This window comes from Achroia grisella, unplaced genomic scaffold (assembly GCF_030625045.1).
Source record: "Achroia grisella isolate CSIRO2021 unplaced genomic scaffold, CSIRO_AGI_Agris_v1 utg640, whole genome shotgun sequence".
Lineage (NCBI taxonomy): Eukaryota > Metazoa > Arthropoda > Insecta > Lepidoptera > Pyralidae > Achroia > Achroia grisella.
The window spans coordinates 1,193,101-1,213,165 of record NW_026712977.1 but is presented as its reverse complement, the minus strand read 5'-3'; the positions used below and the strand labels follow the sequence as shown (position 1 = coordinate 1,213,165).

Here is a 20,065-nt window from a genome sequence, read left to right as displayed (position 1 = left end):
AAAGGAGTTCAATTTTGCATCGACTTATTAGAAACTACGGGCATTTAGATATGCCAAGATCGTAAATTATCAATTACAGTACAGAGACAGTGTGTTAGTCCTCCAGAATGTCAATGTATAACAAGACAACACATGTTCGTCATGCTGTTTATGTGTGTATATAGCTGACACTTGCTACATACTGATAATCAGCCAGCTTGTTTACCAGTCACATCAAAAGACTAGGCCTTGATGTATATAGCTACACCTTATAAAATTAAAATCTCACTTACCAGTTCTAATGTAGACAATTTGTAATTTTCTAACTTCTCGACTAAACCCTGAGTTTGCTTCACAGCTGTCGTTTCTTTCTTTAATATACAAAAGTATTCATTTATCTAAATCTAAACTATATCTCTATCTATAAATAGTATAAGCAAATATGTTTATTTACTTCAGTAATAAAAGAAAGTCATTAACCAGAGCAGACCTGTCCCTACTTAGCGACTATTGTATATTGTTTAATAATTTGATGAATTCAACAGTTTAACAGCGATTTATTCTGAGAAATAACACGTAACAACTGTATACTGTAAATTTATATGTTTCTTAATGAACTTAACATTCAGCACTTCTGACTATCAAGTTTGTAACGTCCAGGTATGCGAGGCTGCATTGTTTTGCAGATATCTCAGGTTTATTTCTCAGTACAGTCAAATGTGTTTGTATGTGTTTTGTGTAGGAACTTTAGTAAATTAAGTCTCGCCTTCGGCCAGTCTCTCAACAAAGTATACCATTTTCAAATTAACAATGCCTCGGTATTCAATCTTTGAAGTTGCCTGGTAGCAGAACAAAGCAATTTGATGTTTCGAAGCAATTCTGTGGTAATGCAACTAGTATCCCACCTCAACTTAGCGGCACAGATGTACAACGTATAATGGTATACACACTTTATACCTATAAACTGTAAAGAGGTTTTACTTTTTTCTATTTATATTTGGAATTCAGAAAATTGATAAAGTAGGTACACTTTGACCTTCAAATTTAAAGCGCATGCTATGTATTGCATTTTATTATTTTATATAGATACTGTTCAAAATTTCTATAGTAAAGAGGTTTTACGTCTTTCATAATTTTCATTAAATATAAAATTAAGTTCTTGAAACGCTAATGAAAACCTTACAATTTAAACGACAGATATGTATATACATATATGAATACGTTAAACTATGTTCTGAAATTTGACGTTCCAATATCGACGTTCTACCCTATGTGAGTTGCCTTTGACGGTCAATTCAGATAACTAGCCGATGAAGCCAATAAACCACATGACGAGGATGCAAGAGATAAGAAAATTGGATTAAATTCATGCACCGAGCGGATGCCGGCATGATAACGTTGGCCCAATATCGCTCGCCAAATCATTTATTCGTTATTGGCTTAATATCCGGGGCTCATCCGTCGTACTAGTGAACTAGTGCCCCTTTTAGATACTGACCAGCTCTGACCAATACACTTATGTAATAACAACTGTACTGAAATCACATAAAAGCTGTGACTTTGACCGTATTTAATACTTTTTAAACAATGTTCACATTTTATTTATATGTTATCATAGCAAAAAAAGAATACTAGAATGTTTCCGTTAATGTTTACTTGTGGGGACTGGTCTGTTCTAATAACTAACTAATTTACTCTTATTCAGTTAAGCAACCAGTTGGTTGTGTGTCTAATACTTAGACTGACAAATATATAAAAGTAAAGTTCTCAAAAGTGCTTAATTTAAGTTTTTCTGAGTAATAAATTTTCTCTTCTAATTTCAAAAATAACCAAGCATCTCGAATCTGTACTTCACTGACATATTCTGGTCTACAAAATACTCTAATAGAGTGATGAGAATGCTGTGGCTTCGTAGTATAAAACTACCCTCCAAGTTACACACCAAAAGGTCGTGAGGAGATTTTTGTTTTCACAAAAATCTTTTAATTATAATTTACATTATATATATAACAAATTAAGCATTTATTTCAAATACGGCGTTAGCTTAGCTCTCTACTACATTGAATTTAAATATACTACGTCGTCTACTTTTAATATAAATGCACTACGTCGATAACTGCCAATGACTCCGACTACCCCATCTGACATAACTTTTGTAAGGGTAATGTTATTATTCTTGTCACCTATATATATACCTGAGTGCCGGAACAGTCTTCAATTTCTTGTTTGTTGGGGGTTTCTTGGTTCATCTCAGCTGCATCGCCCTAATAACCAAAAAGCAACCGTACTAAGACATCTGTTTATTATACTCGTTCTTTTATGTAATTCAATAATAATTTATGTGATTAAAGTCAAATAAGCTGACGACTACCCTGATGGTAAGTAACTATCACCAATATACATCGACAGTACTGTGGACATTATGTTATCATGTAATACCCATGATACCACTCATTAATAGCTATTCCATATAACTTACAATGTATTACTCTTATTCTATTATTTCACTTCAACCCAAAACCCTACATAAGATACACATCTTACAAATCAATTAATGTGGTTTAATTACATGACTATTCTACCTGAATTTTGGCTTAGTATAACGTTTACCTCTATTAACTAATCCTAGAGAGCACAAAGTAAGTTTGAAATCAAGATTCAAGGACCAGAGCATCATATGACCGTCGTAAGAACTCCTAATGTCATCGGTGAGAGCTAAGATGTCAGGTGTATCCTGTATTTTCACTGATTCATCTTTTAAAGCGGAACACAGCTTGGGAAGCAAGCAGCTTGGCAGCGCACATTGATAAGACATACGAGTAACTCAGACTGCAACAAATCCACCGCGATAAATTCAACTACTGTATCCTTAAATAATTATTTATATCGCGAGATATATGTAATAATGTTTATTTGGTTCTCGCATTTCTCACAATACGGATCCCAATTCCCACATGTTATTTGATGGTATTATGAATAAAATAGCAATTTCACGGTAGCCCTATTATCCTATTAAAATATTACAGTCATTAGTTAAATTGGCTGTGATCTCAGAAGTTTCAAGAGATTCTTTTACATTATTAAATGTCTGTATATGAAAATGTATTTGAAAAATAAATTAATTCCACCGCTAAACATGTACTAGCTTCTGTCCTCAATTTCATCTGCGTTGTCACCATTCTGTCTCCATATTATATGATACATAAATGGAAAAGTAAAAAAGGTGTTACAATACAAACAGATATACGGTTATAATATTAGTTAAGATAAAAACCATTATTCTGGTTCCGCAGCCACGTAGTTTAAAATTAGTTGCACAAGTTCCTAGCATAATTGCACTCCGCTAGTATAACCTGCAGGTATAAGTTTCAGGGATAATTGTACCCGGAACCAAAGCAAATAATTGATCTAACAATTATGTACAGTAAACTTTAATTGCACCTCCTAACAATACGGATATCTTGTAGTAATCCTACACATATCAAAGAGGTAGATATTTATACAAGAAAAGAATAGATATGGTCAATTTGCAGTATTTATATCGTATTAAAGTAGTATAGTGTATTACTAGATTTTAGGATAAAATCGAATAAACAGATGACATTTCAAAAATAAAATTATATATATGATATCTACTTATCATATTTAAATTACAACATAGCAACTAGAATATTACAATGAAAGCAATTAATTAAATATTTATTTTGTAAGACTAAAAAAATCATCTGCAATGTCAACTTTTTTGTATCGTATTTTAGCTACCTCGGGATTATTTCTCCTCAGTTTCTCGTTCAGTAAACAATTCTCTTTATTCATCAATTTAAGTTCACCTTGCAATCTTTTCACCTGCGCCCGACATGTCTCTAAATTTTGGTCTTTCGTCATCAACTCCTTGTACAATATATACCTGCGACACAAATTAGTACGCACCTTAATTTATCCATTTTGTTTTGTATTTTCCGCTTCGATTATTTCATATTGCAGAAAATTCTAGTAATCAAATCATTCCCAAATTATATTGTCCATTAAAGTTGACAGAAATTGTGGCGTCTTGATTTAGGTTCTTAATTTAAAAGTCAATGAAAACTTCAATATAGGTACCATACTTTTAAAAATACAAATAGATTCCATACAAATTAAAAACAATATGAATAACAAAAAATCATAATGTTAATTACAAGTTATAAGGGAATAGATAGATATTATGGCAGTTTCTACGTATGTCTGTTATTGATTTTGAGGCGATCCAACCGATTTGCCTGAAACTGATTTCATTGGAAATAAGCTGTTGGTGACAAAAACCATGTAGGTATTCCATATATAATTTGTCTACCTCATCATTTGCATCTATTACAGTACCACACGGCGTGTATCTTCATAAAACTCATCACATGCCTAAATTATATTTAAAGAGATTCTTAACTCTATAAAATAGAACTTCATTTATTTAATCATAAAATTAGTTATGATTATTCAGTCGAAACATGTTTGAACATGTGCATTTTATACCTTTTTCGTTCATCACAATTTCATAATGTTTCATTCACATGCATACCAAAATAACACGTGCCAACAAAAATAATAGAAAATTTTTCAATTTACTTCCAAGAGTAGTTTCTCGATACAGAGAATTTGTTTGTGTTTTATATTACCAACAAAACTGAACTGATTTTGGTCTTTTGACGATGGAAACCATGTCAGTATATAGTTATTTTGTAGACAGACTATTATATTCCAGTGCTTCGTTCTCGATATATATATTTACCATGTAGTTTCTTCAAATCACTAGGCAACATAACGCAATTTTAGAGCTAGATTCTAAAGCCTAAAAAAAAAAAAAAAGAAAATTAAACGTTTCACTGTCAACACTTGTCATACTCTATAGACAATAGATTGATACTTGTCATTCTTTACTTTGCGTGGCAACTATTGCGTCATAATTTTTAATTGTTCTTTAATTCTCAGTATTTTTTAATTGAAAACATATAACATTGAGTGTTTTTAGCATGCCGAAACGGAAAAATGAAGACAAAATACAGAAATACAAAAATAAAATACGACGTCTTGAAGAGAAACGTAATAAAGCTCGACGACGCAAATCATCATATTGCGTCTCGGATTCAGAAGAATCTATCCAATATAAACAGACAGGTAAGTTTTATATAGTAAATAATTACAGATATGCAATATCCCAATATACATTACAAAGGTTACGGGTACAAAAACTTGAACATGCAAGTTGCGTCATCCCTAGAAAATATCGTTGAGATATTACAAAGGTCGTCAGTACTAAAAACATGCAAGTTGTGTCATGCCTAGGGAATGTCCGTGAGACATTACAAAGGCTATTTGCACTAAAACTTGAATATAGAAGTTGCGTTAAGCAAGGCGATTATACTTAGTATAGTTACTATGAAAGGTGTCTGTTCTAAAACTGGAACATACATGCTGTATAAACCCTAGGGAGCATCCGAGAGATGTTACGAAGGGTATCACAATAAAAACTTGAACATGCAAGTCAAATTAAGCCTGGGAAGCATCCGTGAGATGTTGCGAAGGCAATGTTTACTAAAAACATAATATACAAGTTTTATTAAAACTGGTAAATTTAAAAAAGGGCTTTTCTAAATGTATTCACGCCTTTCAGATCAATCTGAGGAAAACAATTATACAGAATCTTTAATAGATGCTGTATCTATATGTTCACAAGGGACTAATCTGCCCTCAGATATAGAAAATATGGACCCAAACGTTATACAACAACAACTTCACAGAGATAATCAGATAAACCAACCGGGGGGTCCACTGAACAGTGCACAGGTGAACCAACTTTAAATAGTGATATATTGCAAGCTCTTGGTGATGCAATGGAGGAAAAGCCTCTATTCGGTGAATATATCAATAATTAGTTAGCAAAACGATGGAATAAAATAGCGAAAAATGGGTTAGATAAAGAAGTAAAAGAGTCATTACTGAAGCAGTATTTAATACCTGATAATTGCAAAACTTTGCAAGCTCCTAAGCTCAATCCAGAAATCATGGCCACAATTTCTGATACTGGAAAAAGACGAGATAAGAAAATAGAGGCTGATCAACAACAGTTAGGTCAGGGGATATCAGCTTTGAACAAGGCACTATCCTTGACAATTACCGACACAGGTGATAGTCTAAATGTAATAAAAATATTAAGTGGTGCCTCAAAAATATTAACAGACTTACATTGTCACCTGACATTTAGTAGGAAGAAAATAATCTCAACTTCCTTGGACAAAAAGTTTTTAGAAATTATAAAAGATATAGATAGAGATGAATATCTCTATGGAGAGAATTTATCAGAAAAAATAAACGCCTTGAAAACCCCAAAAAACTGGACAAACAATTAAAAAATCTGACAATATCAAGCCCTCAAACAGAAGAACATTAAATCCTAGCACTTCGGGAAATTTCCGGGGCCTGCCTCGATATGCAGCACCAAAACCCTTCAATCGAGGTGGGCCAAAACGCCTGATGCAACGAAACCTTCCATACAAACAGCAGCATTATACAACAAGGAAATCCAAACAAGAAATGAAACCTCCTGCTCGGAAGTAATGGTATGTCATGGTGGCAGATTATCACATTTTATCCAATGTTGGGAAAAAATCACTGATGATACTACAATCATCCAATACATAAGAGGTTATTCTATACCTTTCACCACTTTACCATTTCAAAACATTATTCCAAGTTCATTTCATTATAATTTTGATATAGAGAAGCAGGATATGAAAATTGCTATTACTAAATTACTTAAATTAGGGGCCATTTCTGTTTGTGAGCCCCATCCAGGTCAATTCATTTCCTCTATTTTTTCTAATTCCTAAACCAAATGGCAGTAAAAGATTTATTTTAAATTTAAAACAGTTAAATAAGTTTGTAGCTACAGCACACTTTAAAATGGAAGATCATAGGACTGCGGCATCCTTGATAAATAAAAATAATTTTTTAGCAAAAATTGACCTTAAAGAATCATATTTGCTTATATCCATAAACCCAGAAGATCGAAAATTCCTTCGCTTTAAATATGATAGATTATATGAATTTAATTCACTACCATATGGCCTCTCCTCCGCTCCCTACATTTTTACAAAAGTCATGAGAGTAGTAGTCACATACTTAAGGAAAAAGGGATATAAGAATATAATCTATCTGGACAATTTACTGTGCCTAGGCACTACTTACCAGTCATGGTTAGAAAATGTTAAACAGACTATTTTTACTCTGGAATGCTTAGGATTTGTTATAAACTATGAAAAAGTTTTTTAGTACCTTCCAAATTTTGCAATTTTTTGGGTTTTATTTATGATACAAGTAGTATGACAATGCAATTACCTTTAGAAAAAACATATCAACTTCAAAAGGTGACAAATAAATTCCTTAACATGTGTAAATGTACAATACGGGAATTTGCCCAACTTATAGGGTTGTTAGTGTCAGCCTGCCCAGCTGTACAGTATGGCTGGTTATACACCAAATATTTAGAACGTCATAAATACCTAGCTTTACTAAAAAATTTTAATAATTATGATTGTATTATGGATTTACACCGAGATACAAGGTTAGATCTTGAACGGTGGGCAAAAAATATATTGCTAGTATCAAAATCAATATTAGTCCGTAATTATGATATTGAATTTTATACTGATGCATCTAGAACGGGCTGGGGCGCGGTCTGTAATAACAGTAAAATTAATGGTGCATGGAAGAAAAATGAATATAAATTTCACATAAATTATCTAGAACTGCTAGCTATTTTTCTGGCATTGAAAACTTTTGTTAAAAACAAACAAGAAATTCAGGTTCTGTTAAGAGTAGATAATAAAACGGCTATTTCTTACATTAATCGTATGGGTGGTATTCAGTACCCACACCTTAATGACTTGGTTAGAAATATTTGGAAATGGTACGAAGAAAGGAAAATATGGCTCTTCGCCTCTTATATAAAATCTTCAGATAATGTAGAAGCAGATATAGAATCTCGAAAAACAAATACAGATATCGAGTGGGAATTAAATTCACGCGTTTTTAAAGAAATAATAAATAAATTTGGTACACCACAGGTGGACCTTTTTGCGTCTAGGGTCAACACTAAATGTCCCTTATATTTATCCTGGAAGCCAGATCCAGATGCATTAAATGTAGATGCATTTACTGTAAATTGGTCAAAGTATTATTTTTATGCCTTTCCACCATTTAGTCTAATTTTAAAATATCTAATGAAAATAAGATATGAAAAAGCCTCAGGAATCATAGTCGTGCCCTACTAGCCATCCCAACCATGGTTCCCCGTTATGCAGGAAATGTTGGTTTCTGATTTATTATATTTTGGGCCAGATAAAGATCTGTTATTGTCGCCTTACAGGAGCTGCCATCCTCTTCACCAGCAACTTATCCTGGTGGGCGGAATCTTATCAGGCAATCTATGATAAGACAAGCTATCCCCACTATCGCTTTAGATACTATGATAGCTTCACTATCAAAACACACACTAAAACAATATGATGTAACCTACAAAATATGGTGGGCTTTCTGTCAAGAAAACCAAATTAACCCTTTGTGTGCCTCAGTACCAAAAATAATACAGTTTTTAACAATTCAGTTTCAGAAAGGCTCTTCTTATGGAACCCTTAATTCTCATAAATCTGCTCTCTCTCTAATAATTGGTTCGCGTATAGGGAGGGATGAGCGTATTAAAAGGTTTTTACAAAACAAATCCTCCAAAACCGAAATACTCTTTTACTTGGGACCCATCTATTGTATTAAATACACTAAGAAAATGGCATCCTTGCATTTCATTACCGTTGGAAATTTTGACGAAAAAATTGGTTACATTACTAGCCTTATGTACAGCACAACGTGTACAAACACTTTCTTTAATAAAGATTAAAAATATATCTTATGTAGAGTCAGGTTTACATATAAATATCAAAGATATAACTAAAACATCTGCGCCAGATCGTTCACAACCGGTATTGGTCTTACCATTCTATACCGAACCTGAGATTTGCCCATCACTTACTTTACAGTTTTACATTAATTGCACCAAAGATATAAGAGGTGATGTTGAAGAACTATTTATAACCATTAAGTCGTTGGATAAAAAATGCGTTGACAAATTCTGGCATTAATACAGATATTTTTACGGGCCACTCTACTCGTCATGCTTCAACATCCATGGCCAAGATGAAGGGTGTGTCTATAGAGGCTATTAGAAATACCGCGGGTTGGACAGAGTCTTCGCAGACATTTGCAAAATTTTATAATAGACCCATTATGCAAAATACTAATATTTTTGCAAATACTGTTTTATCCGCAATGTGAGTGCTAACTATAGTACTTATACAATTTTTAATATAAAAATAAGTGTGTATTAAGGGATAATAATGTGATAATAATTGTAACTTGTTATAATTAAGAACTGTGTAATGAAGAATTTCTTATATGACTGATTAATATGATTAATAATTATGTTTAAAGACTTGATAATGTTAATGTTGAAAATGAGAATTATCCATAATTTAAATTTTTGTAGTAAAAGACTGATTTATACCAAAAATAGAAAGATGTTTTATTACAGCTTATACTATCCAGTTGTAATATTAAGGAAAAAATTAATCACAAACTCACTGAGACTCTAAATATCTACATGGTAAATATATATATCGAGAACGAAGCACTGGAATATAATAAATGATCAAACGAACTTACCTGTGATGTTCGATCATTATTATATGAAGTGCTTCGTTCGAAGATATATACCCACCCAGAGAACATATATAGTAGTAATACACCTGGTTTACTTAATCCCACCCTTTGAGTTTGTGATATAGTCTCTAAAGGAATGACAAGTATCAATCTATTGTCTATAGAGTATGACAAGTGTTGACAGTGAAACGTTTAATTTTCTTTTTTTTTTTTTTAGGCTTTAGAATCTAGCTCTAAAATTGCGTTATGTTGCCTAGTGATTTGAAGAAACTACATGGTAAATATATATATCTTCGAACGAAGCACTTCATATAATAATGATCGAACATCACAGGTAAGTTCGTTTGATCATTTAAAATACACGTCAATATAGATTGGAAATAGCAATTTGGGATGTCATTAAAATTTTATATACAGGACAGGCAGGTAATTTCCTGAACCAAAGAAAAATCGGATCATTACGTGGAATGAAATAAATTATCCAATAAAAAATGATATTTTCTAAAGGAGACAAAACTAAGGCAAGGGTTCGATCTGTTTTAGGTAAAAATAATACCTCTTGACCTCGAGATCTGCGTTGTCTGCTACCAATTTTTCTTGCATATCGTAACTTTCACTCAGCTTGCGTGTCAGGTCAATTTCCTTAAAAAAAAGGATAGCTATTATTGCTGTTTTTATATACTCGTGTAGTACATTATACTAGTTCCAGTTACTTAGTTTGGTATATGATAAAAATAGCTTAAGTATATTGAATTTATCGTATTGATAAATTTTAAGTGTTTCGCCTGATAAGTAAATAAACAGGCAAACAGACAGATCAACGGAAAGACAAACAAACAAATGAATGCATAGACAAATATAAACATAATTAGATAATTTTAAATCTATTTTACTAGTATGAATTTATGCATTATATAGTATCCATAACTCCCACCACGCAATGCTTATAGTTTTACAATCGGAAAAATCCATAAAGGTAGAAACTTACAAAGCAGCATATATGAAGGCTTAAAAATAAAATGCTAGCCTGCGATTTTACAAACGGAGTATTCAGACTTTCTTAGTAAGATCAAAGGAAACACAAGAATCGTTGAAGCGTGTATTTTGCAATGTATTTTGCTACATATGATTCAAAGGTTATTCTTATTCCATTGAATACAGTACTGCGGACGTACAGATTTGCTGCGTGTAGAGGGGCCACATACGACAAGACCTGGCGCCTCCGCGGTAGACCCGCCCGCCAGGAGTACTGTGGGATGATTCATTTTCATTTCGTGGTGCAGAGGAGATTCTACGAAAGAAATATTTGACACGTAAAATTATCTCCAAAGTACATACCATTGACGACCTCGGTGGTCTAGCAGTTTGGCAAACGGCTTTACTTCCGATTGTCGCGGTTCGATTCCTTTACGGCTTTTATCTTACAAAAATGGACACTGGGTTACCCCTAATATATAATACTATAAAAGCATTTGTTATGCTTTCATACCTAAACTGTTGCACCTATTATGATAGACTGGTATAGAAGTTGTCTACTTCATTAGAAATGTTATGGGCTATTTTTTTCAAAACACTGTATCGAAATAGACAATCCATATATATATAAATATACTTATTATTTAAGAGCATTAGAGTATTTGTGTGCGTGTGTGTGCGTGTGTATGTGTGTGTGTGTGTGCGTGTATGTGTGTGTGCGTGTGTGTGTGTGCGTTTGTATTGCAACCACGAATTATTATGTATGATCCGATTTCCTTAAAACAATGCCGATTTGTAGTTTATATCTAATCTAGTTGATAATGCGAATTCGTACCTGTTCGTATATAACTATTTTATTCGTAAACCGATTGGAATAAAACAAACATTGTAGTGAAAATCGGACTCCAATCGGTTAAGCTTTCTCCGAGATTAGCTCGCACAAATGCACGGACAAACTCAATAATTCTAAACTTCTTTATTATAGGTCCTATTACGCTGATGAAATTGAATCCAATAACAGTTTTTCTCATATTTATTTCATGTACAGATTCAGAGAGTACAGGCAGTGATCCGTTTCATTTTAATTTATTTTATATACCTAAATAGCTGTCCCAGGAAATCTTGTTTTGCCATATAAATTAATAATGTTATACAAAAATAAAATATAGTAACTAACATTGTGATACGACAATTTTATGTATAAGATATATAAAATCAGTTATATATCTTCTTAATATTATGAGCGAATTATACGCAAAAGTTTGTGAGTATGGATGGATGTTTATTACTCTTTCACGTAAAAAGTACCTACTGAACGGATTTTTATGAAACTTTACTGTAAAATAGCTTATACATCAGAATAGCATATAGACATGCGGTGAAACTACGGGCACAATAATATATATATAATATAAGAGTTACAGTAAGAATTTGTGTTCTAACTACTCTTAAAAGAGGGGTATAAATGGGTTACAAAAGATAATATAAAATCAATATAGCCACAGCCACAGCCTCGGATGATAACTAGTAGAGCATAAATATATTACCAACCATAAATGCTCGTAGGGACGTACTCTTTGTTCTGACAATCTTCTTTTTTTTTTAATTGCACCACTTCAGCGCCAACTAGCTTCTGCACACTTCTCGTCAGTCGATCAAATCTTTCCATCTCACGGAGCAGTAGCTCATTCCTCTCTCCTAATTCCTTCACGTCAGCCTCGGTAAGTGTTGACTTCTACATACGATATGTTCTAAAATAAATTTCCAACCGTAGCCAAAACTACGTGGCTAGTTTCACTCGGTATACAAAATCTATACATATAAATTGAAGTGTCTGTTTATAATATTTAAATAACCGTTTTTACTACATGCATATGAATATAAATACGGTACATACACTAAAATAACATTTTTTACAATTTTTGTCTGTCTGTTTACAATTTCAGAAATGGCTGCACCGATTTTGACGTGACTTTTTTTGACAGGTAACTGATATAATAAGGAGTAACTAAGGATACTTTTATTTTAGAAAAATAAAGTTATATTCCACACGGTCGAAATCACGGGACTGCTAGTTAATCAATATAAATGGATTCTTATTAAAGAGTAACGTAACTGAAATATATTGTCACGTTATTCTGGGAATGCCTGGAGTGACCTATTACTATAGTTGAAATCAATTCAATCTGGAATTAACGAGCTAGAGAACTGTGGGTCACAAGACCATTGTATTTTGTAACAGTTACATCTATTACAAGTACTTAGACACCCAAATTTGTAGAGAATTGACATGGAGATAGTAAAATCAATAAACGTATTCTTCTTATTATTCAATACATTCTTTACATAAAGGCCACGGTTATGTAGAGGCTTACGTCATCCGCTTCACAACCTATATGTACTTACGGCAGGAGGATTAACCCTTACCATAAGGGTATAAAATTGCAATGCAAAGAATGTTGAAACGTGTATATCAGAAAAAGATCTAAAGGTAAAGAAATTCAGATGAGAATCTTTCCAGTTCTTCTCAATTGAATCTGTATACTGAACTGGACTAAAATGTTAATAAAACAACTTGACGTCTATAAGCGGCTAAAATGTCTTATGTGAATAAATTATTTGATCTTTAATAAAACCAAACAAAAACAAAAATTATAAGTGTAATTTGTTTTTGTTGTACCTATTGATTTAACACCTAGCATTAACATACAGCATTTATTAAGAATTGCTTTTCTTCATACATTCTAAATTAGTATACTTAACCGCATTTTCATTATATTATAAACTAGCAACTCGCCCCGGCTTTGCACTGGTGTACATGTACTATATATGTAGTTTTAAAGATTTAAGCATACATAGGAACAAACAGCGGCAGCGAGTTTATTTTATACTATATAATAATGATAATAATAATAAACTAGCAGAATTCCTGAACTGATATGAATATTTTTTCTTCTAAGTATATTACACATAGAATTTTTCAGTAAATACTGTCTGTATTGGTCTAAAAAATTTCATATTCATGAATGTGACATGCAAGGAATCGAACCCGCAGCCATCGGAAATAAAGTGATGTGCTAAACCGCTAGACCAAAAGACCATCCGTCATCATAAAGTCATAATTCCCTTTTATATTGATTTTCTTCGACTGGCAACACCGACGACAATTGTCATTTTCAGCTGGCCGTAATAATAAATAAATTTTAATTGTTTATCATATAAATATTATAATTTCAATATTATTGCATGATTATATTTGACCCAAAAAATTAGTGCTTGTTGGTAGTTTGTATTCACACGTTTCGACTTGTAAATGTAAACTTACAAGGATTATTTAAAAGAGCAACACACAAGTTTCTTGCTCGTTTTTCTTGTGATGAGACAGCTTTCCGAACGAGTGGTAGATAAAAAACAAATTGTTATGACTATTCAAAAGTGCTTAAATTAAGTTTATTTGAATAAATGATTTTCTATTCTATTCTATTCTATTCTATACTCATAAAAGTGTAAATAGGACAAACCTTTTGTATTTCCAGTAATCGAGCCCGTGAATCTCGGATGATCCGCGCACTCTTCCGCGTGTCATTGTGTATGTCACGTATTTGCCGCGTCAAGGAATCGTCCATATCATAACCCAAGGGGGAACCTATATTAGTACCTAATCTTAATGGAAATGCTTTTTTTATGGGGGAGTTTGGGCTATTGTCAGGTGCTTGGACCTATAACTCTGCGACCTACATAGATCTATTGTTCTCTTCTGTATCTCGCCCTTTTTCAGAATTCGCTACGTAGACCCGTCAGGGACAAGAATTTAAGGATATTCTTGGGATTGATGATTCTCCTCAGGATAGAATGTAAACTTTCCAAAGGAGATATGTGGACTACAACCACAGTGTAGTCCACATATATTGGACCACTATATCTTATCTAGTGGATAAGTGGGCTACAACTACATAGGATGTGTAGTGGCGTTTCCCCTTCAGTTTGGCAAATGTGGATGTTAGTCATACGACAATTCCAGACTCCCCACTGGAAACCATCGCGGTCAATTCGTAGTGAATCAGTTCTGATAAGCTTATTGATTCGACTTCATGATTATCTTCCACTGGTATTTACCACTAGCACAGGCGAATGCTTCATTTTGATGCTTCCATTTAAGTCAGGATAATTCACACAGAGCCATATAGTCCAAGCTAAGCAGAACTAGTGTTACGGGTACTACACGACTGATATGAATACTTAAATATATTTTATTTTGTAAATTCATACATAATATACATCGAAAACACCCAGACCAATACAAACACTAAGCAGAGCTTTTGTTCTGGGGTACTTGAAAGATATAAAACATATCTTTTTTAAGTGCATACATAATGTACATAGAAAACACCCGAACCGGTACACTCATAAGAAACAAGAATGTTTGCATCGTGCGAAAATAGAACTTGCGAACATCGAAAGTAAAGCGGTGCGCTCAACCGCTAGACCACCGAGACGGTAATTCTATTATCATCATGCCAAAAACTGCCACCATTACCTATATATACATAGGTATTTCTTACTATGAGTACAAGATCGACATACTTACACACTTCCATTATGTCAAGATATGTCACAAAGAACTCGTTGCCTAACGCCTCATAATAATAATGGGGAATCACTTATTTGTAACCCGCAAACTGATTCTATTGAAATACATTGTTGTTTTGTATAATCTGGGACGTTTGTTTTATTTTAATACTTGTTTTTCTATAAGCTATTGAACTCGAGGTGTACTTTATGCAATTAAAGAGCATTCTATTTTATATTAATGTAAAAAGCCATTCGTGATTTTGGTGATCTCTAACAATTGTAAAACCTTTTTCACTTTATTGCACCGGATTAATAAATTAAAGATTAATAAATAAAAAAAAAATATTTTTGTCAATTCACAGAACGCCATCTAGAGTCAAAGTCAGCAGAGCTTTGTTATGGTTGTAGCCTACTGATACAAATACGTAAATACATATTTCTGTAATTCATGCTCATAATCAAACCTCGACTATGTGAAGTAAGTAGTTATATTAAACTGCTAGACTACTGAGGTTGACTATAAATAATAACTAAATATAAACTCGATTATAACGTAGCCAGAGAACAAATCCATCAACATTGTTGTTGGTGTCATAGTTTTAATCTGCATTTAATATTATATTCCAATGAAAACTATATCCATTACTCCAACACTAGACACAGCTTCATAAGTTTGAGCACATATTTGTAGTGCTTCAGCACACACTGGACACATGTTGACGCAAACAGAAGTGTATCTAGCAGATATGCTTGGTAAACCTGTTCGCTGGTACTGCTCAGGCAGTGTAGACTTTGGACTAGAGGAGCATGCTATGCACACATTCCAAGTTTGATCGCTTTGATATGAGCTTAAAAACCGATACCGGCCGGCAAAATGCAAATATCCGTTCAAAGTTCTAATACAAGCTCAAGTACCTAACACCTCACATGTCGCGATTTTGTAAGCTTAGCGAAACTTTGTCTATCTATCTGCTTTATGCACTTACTTGATCTGGATTTCTGAAACAATGTAATAGTTATTTTTAAACATTCGTAATTAATATACATTATTTATATAATTAACCGGGTCATAATACGAATAATTTTATGGCAAAAAAAGGTACGGGTATTTACCACTCTCGATGTTTTGTCTAGGTCGCACTAGCCGTGGTCACGAGCTGACTGAGAGATATTTACCATAAAATTGTTCGTGTTAAGACGCGTTTAATAATATAAATAATGAAACAATATTGTATACATTAATGGAACATACATTTTATATTTTTATAAATCAGAGTTCATATTTCTTATATATATACAGATATTGTTAAATAAAATAAATCATAATTATTATGTAACCACCTTAGTTAAATTAGGGCAGGCACATTTTCCTTTATTCATTTTCTTGTTTGATCCCTCTATCCCGTGATCTTTCCTCATAAACATCCTGGCACATCTCTTCACACTATCCCTGATAGGGCTTGATGACTGTTGCGCCATGTCTCCCGAGATATCCGACAATAGAATCTGGTTTTTGACATTAAACAGTGTGTCTATTCCGAATTCTTCCTTTATGTCATGTTGTTTATCTTTCTGTAAGCCAATCTGAAGGTAATAAGTTTTGCTATTTCATTTTACAAGGCACCATACTCATTTCTGTTATGTAAAAAAATATTGGTAATTTAGGCAGTGAACTCAGTGAGTATGGAAGATACGAGGTATCGTGGTACTATTCATTTCAACAGATAATAGGTTTTTATAGATGATCAAATGGTCCACTACTTGTTCTAATGGTATACACTGACGGGGCATCAGTAAAAGATGATAGAATAAGAATAAAGTTAGGTTAGTTATCGTAGCAAATTTACCAGGAATTAAACAAGATGGTTTCCAGATGGAATCGAATAGAGATGATCTTACAGTGTATAATATTAGCAATAGCCATTTTAGTCCCCATTACTACCAACATCCTGCCCCGTTCTCCCACTCTATACAACGACGATCTCTCCTGGATGCATTAATTAACATAAATCGTCGTCATTGGTCGTGACAGTATACAAATTTTGTATATAAAATGTTAATAATATTGGGTTTAAAAAAATAATATTTAATACTTACCAATCCAGACTCTGAAGTAGAATGGCCTTCAAGTGGAGATCGGTCTTTGTCAGCACTTTCCGTACCCTTTCTGACGGTGATGACCGGCAAGCAGTCTGCAGGTATGTTCGGGGAGCTGATCGTTTGGTCCAGGGAAGGTGACGTCTTGAGAGATGGTTCGATGCGTCCTCTTGGTTTGGGTAAAGTTTTTGTGGTCTAAATATAGATATCGTGTTTAGAATGGTACATTGTTACTTCCAAGTAAACATAGAAAGATATCCAATTGTATAGCTTGAAGCCAATAGATTATCATGATTTTTATAGAACAATATTTACTAATAGATAACAGTGTATACCTCATATATATATTATTTCTTTTATTATATGTTTAAACATATGTTCATAAAATACACCTGTAGTAATATAATAAATAGAAAATATTTTATTATTAGTACTTCAAAGTTTCAACATTACGTTACAATAATATACCAAATGACATACTGGATTCTTGAATTAAAAGCTTCTATATATATAAAAAGCTTCTTCTTATATTAATATATAGAAGCTTTTAATTTAATAAATAATATATATATACTTACTAATCTTAAACTTCTATTGACTAAACAATTACTTAAATGACAAACATGCATGAGAATAGTTTCATTTAGGATTTCATGACAATAGGTATCATGAAAGCATGAAAGTCTAAAAAAAATATAAATCTATCTATCTAAATGAATAAAACAACTTTTATTATAACTTCTCAATTGAATCTGTAGAATGAACTGGACGATAAGGAATAAAATTAATGCATATAATTACCTTGCATAAGTTAATATATCCTACATGATTAAGGGTTTAGATATTTTGAATTCAGAGAACCGCTCTACAATTATGATTATTTTTTTTCACTAACAACAAACTGGCTTTAAATTGCTCAACGAACTTTACCTTTTTTTACATAACAAACAATCTAATGACTTCATAGAATATGGCAACCGTCACCCATTTACACAAATATAATATCATTATGTAACGTCGAAGTTGCTATTTCTGAAGAATAAGACAGCAAGCTTTCACTCCCATAGGTCCTTTTAAAATGTAAACGCAGTGTATAATGTCAGTTAGCTAATATATAAGACAGAGGTATTAAAACACGATTTGGTGCCAAAATCTTCCTTGTAAAATCATGTTATTCTACCTACCTTCTACCTGCTATATGTACATATACCGATGGTATTGAAGTCGATTGTTTTGTGGACATAATACAATCCATTATTTTTATGTCTACTATAAAGGGTATGCTAATGTATGCTAATGCTTACGCTACGCTCAAATATAGCAAAACTATGTATTATTATTTCATATATGGGCATCACGTTCATTTCATTTACATTTCTAAAAATATTTACATCGCGTCAACTATTATAATAATTATGTAATATTGTTCAAATTAACACACGTACTACCAGATTGTGAATCTAACTCCAGAAAATCAAGTTTCTAACATTCATATTCAATTGCTTTTTAGGGTTCCTAACTGAAAATATAAAACCAAGCATTTAGATACCCCGTACTATTCATGAACTTCTAATATCCTAAATATTGAAAATTAACAGATGCTGTCTCTTCCAGTATGTTCGATGAAACGAAAGATTTGAATATGTTTATTTTCTTTGTAAAATCGTTCAAATGGTACTAGAAATATCGCAACATATCCGATTAGTTCAAATGATGTATTTATTATAAGAGGTTCATTTGTAGGTACATTGTAAAAGCGATATTTATTTTCTTTTATGTCGATCGTTTCCAAATTATGATGGAGAATGTAAAATGTAATAGCATTCGTTATCTGTAATGTGTCTGAAGTGGGAACTCTGAATGATTTCCAAGTATTAAATATAAGTATATGTAAACATTAAAGAAAAAATATAAAACCATTTCTAATAGGTACATTCATTAAAAAATAGTAAGAATCCATCTACAAGCTTAATTTAATCTATACTCTATACATTAAATAAAATTGGAGTATATTGTAGCACATGAATATAAATACGGTACATACACCAAAATAACATTTTTTACAATTTTTGTCTGTCTGTCTGTCGGTCTGTTTGCTGCGGCTAATCTCTGAAATGGCTGGATCGATTTTGACGGGACTTTTTTTGGCAGGTTGTGTTTGTAATAAGAAGTAACTTAGGCTACTACTAAAGTTTAATTCCACGCGGACGAAGTCGCGGGAGCAGCTAGAGTGATATAAATGTATAAAGATAATTACTATTAATTGGTCTGATGTTATAATTATAATAACCAAAAAAAAAATTCTCATTTTAATATACGCCAATTTATGGTCTACTTCTTGGTATTTAAAAGATGTTGCCTTTGTGTAAAGTCCCATCACCGTCTAAGACTAAGACGAAGCCAGCCTATGGCAGCGAAATTACAAGGAACAGTATTACCTCATTAGTCCTCTAGAAAACTACCGCGTGTTGATAAATAACCAATCATTACATTAAAAAGCTACACCATACCGTATTTATCATTTTATATTATTTCTTCGGAACCCTCATTGTGAGTGTCCGACCCAATTTTTTTCCAATACTAATTTATATTCTATTCTATCAATAAGTAACGTTTTTTACCTGTTCGCTATGCTCTAAAAGCTGTCTATTTGGTAATCTAGGTTTTGCATTTTTTAAATATTTATTTGACAGATGAG

The 20,065-nt window shown here is 32.6% G+C and overlaps 1 protein-coding gene across 1 annotated transcript in view; it reads right to left on the bottom strand.

Annotated features, from left to right (window-relative positions):
• Nucleotides 1-20,065, bottom strand: part of LOC131849122 (paramyosin-like) — a 38,221-nt gene that overhangs the window by 14,263 nt on the left and 3,893 nt on the right. The window contains exons 2-11 of the mRNA XM_059199116.1: nucleotides 17,368-17,562; nucleotides 16,612-16,842; nucleotides 16,257-16,269; nucleotides 14,220-14,344; nucleotides 12,250-12,433; nucleotides 10,899-11,014; nucleotides 10,280-10,365; nucleotides 3,742-3,886; nucleotides 2,175-2,243; nucleotides 273-350 (exon numbers count right to left, since the gene is read on the bottom strand). Coding sequence (XP_059055099.1) covers nucleotides 273-350; nucleotides 2,175-2,243; nucleotides 3,742-3,886; nucleotides 10,280-10,365; nucleotides 10,899-11,014; nucleotides 12,250-12,433; nucleotides 14,220-14,344; nucleotides 16,257-16,269; nucleotides 16,612-16,842; nucleotides 17,368-17,562 — 1,242 coding nt within the window. The remainder of the gene's footprint in view (nucleotides 1-272; nucleotides 351-2,174; nucleotides 2,244-3,741; nucleotides 3,887-10,279; nucleotides 10,366-10,898; nucleotides 11,015-12,249; nucleotides 12,434-14,219; nucleotides 14,345-16,256; nucleotides 16,270-16,611; nucleotides 16,843-17,367; nucleotides 17,563-20,065) is intronic.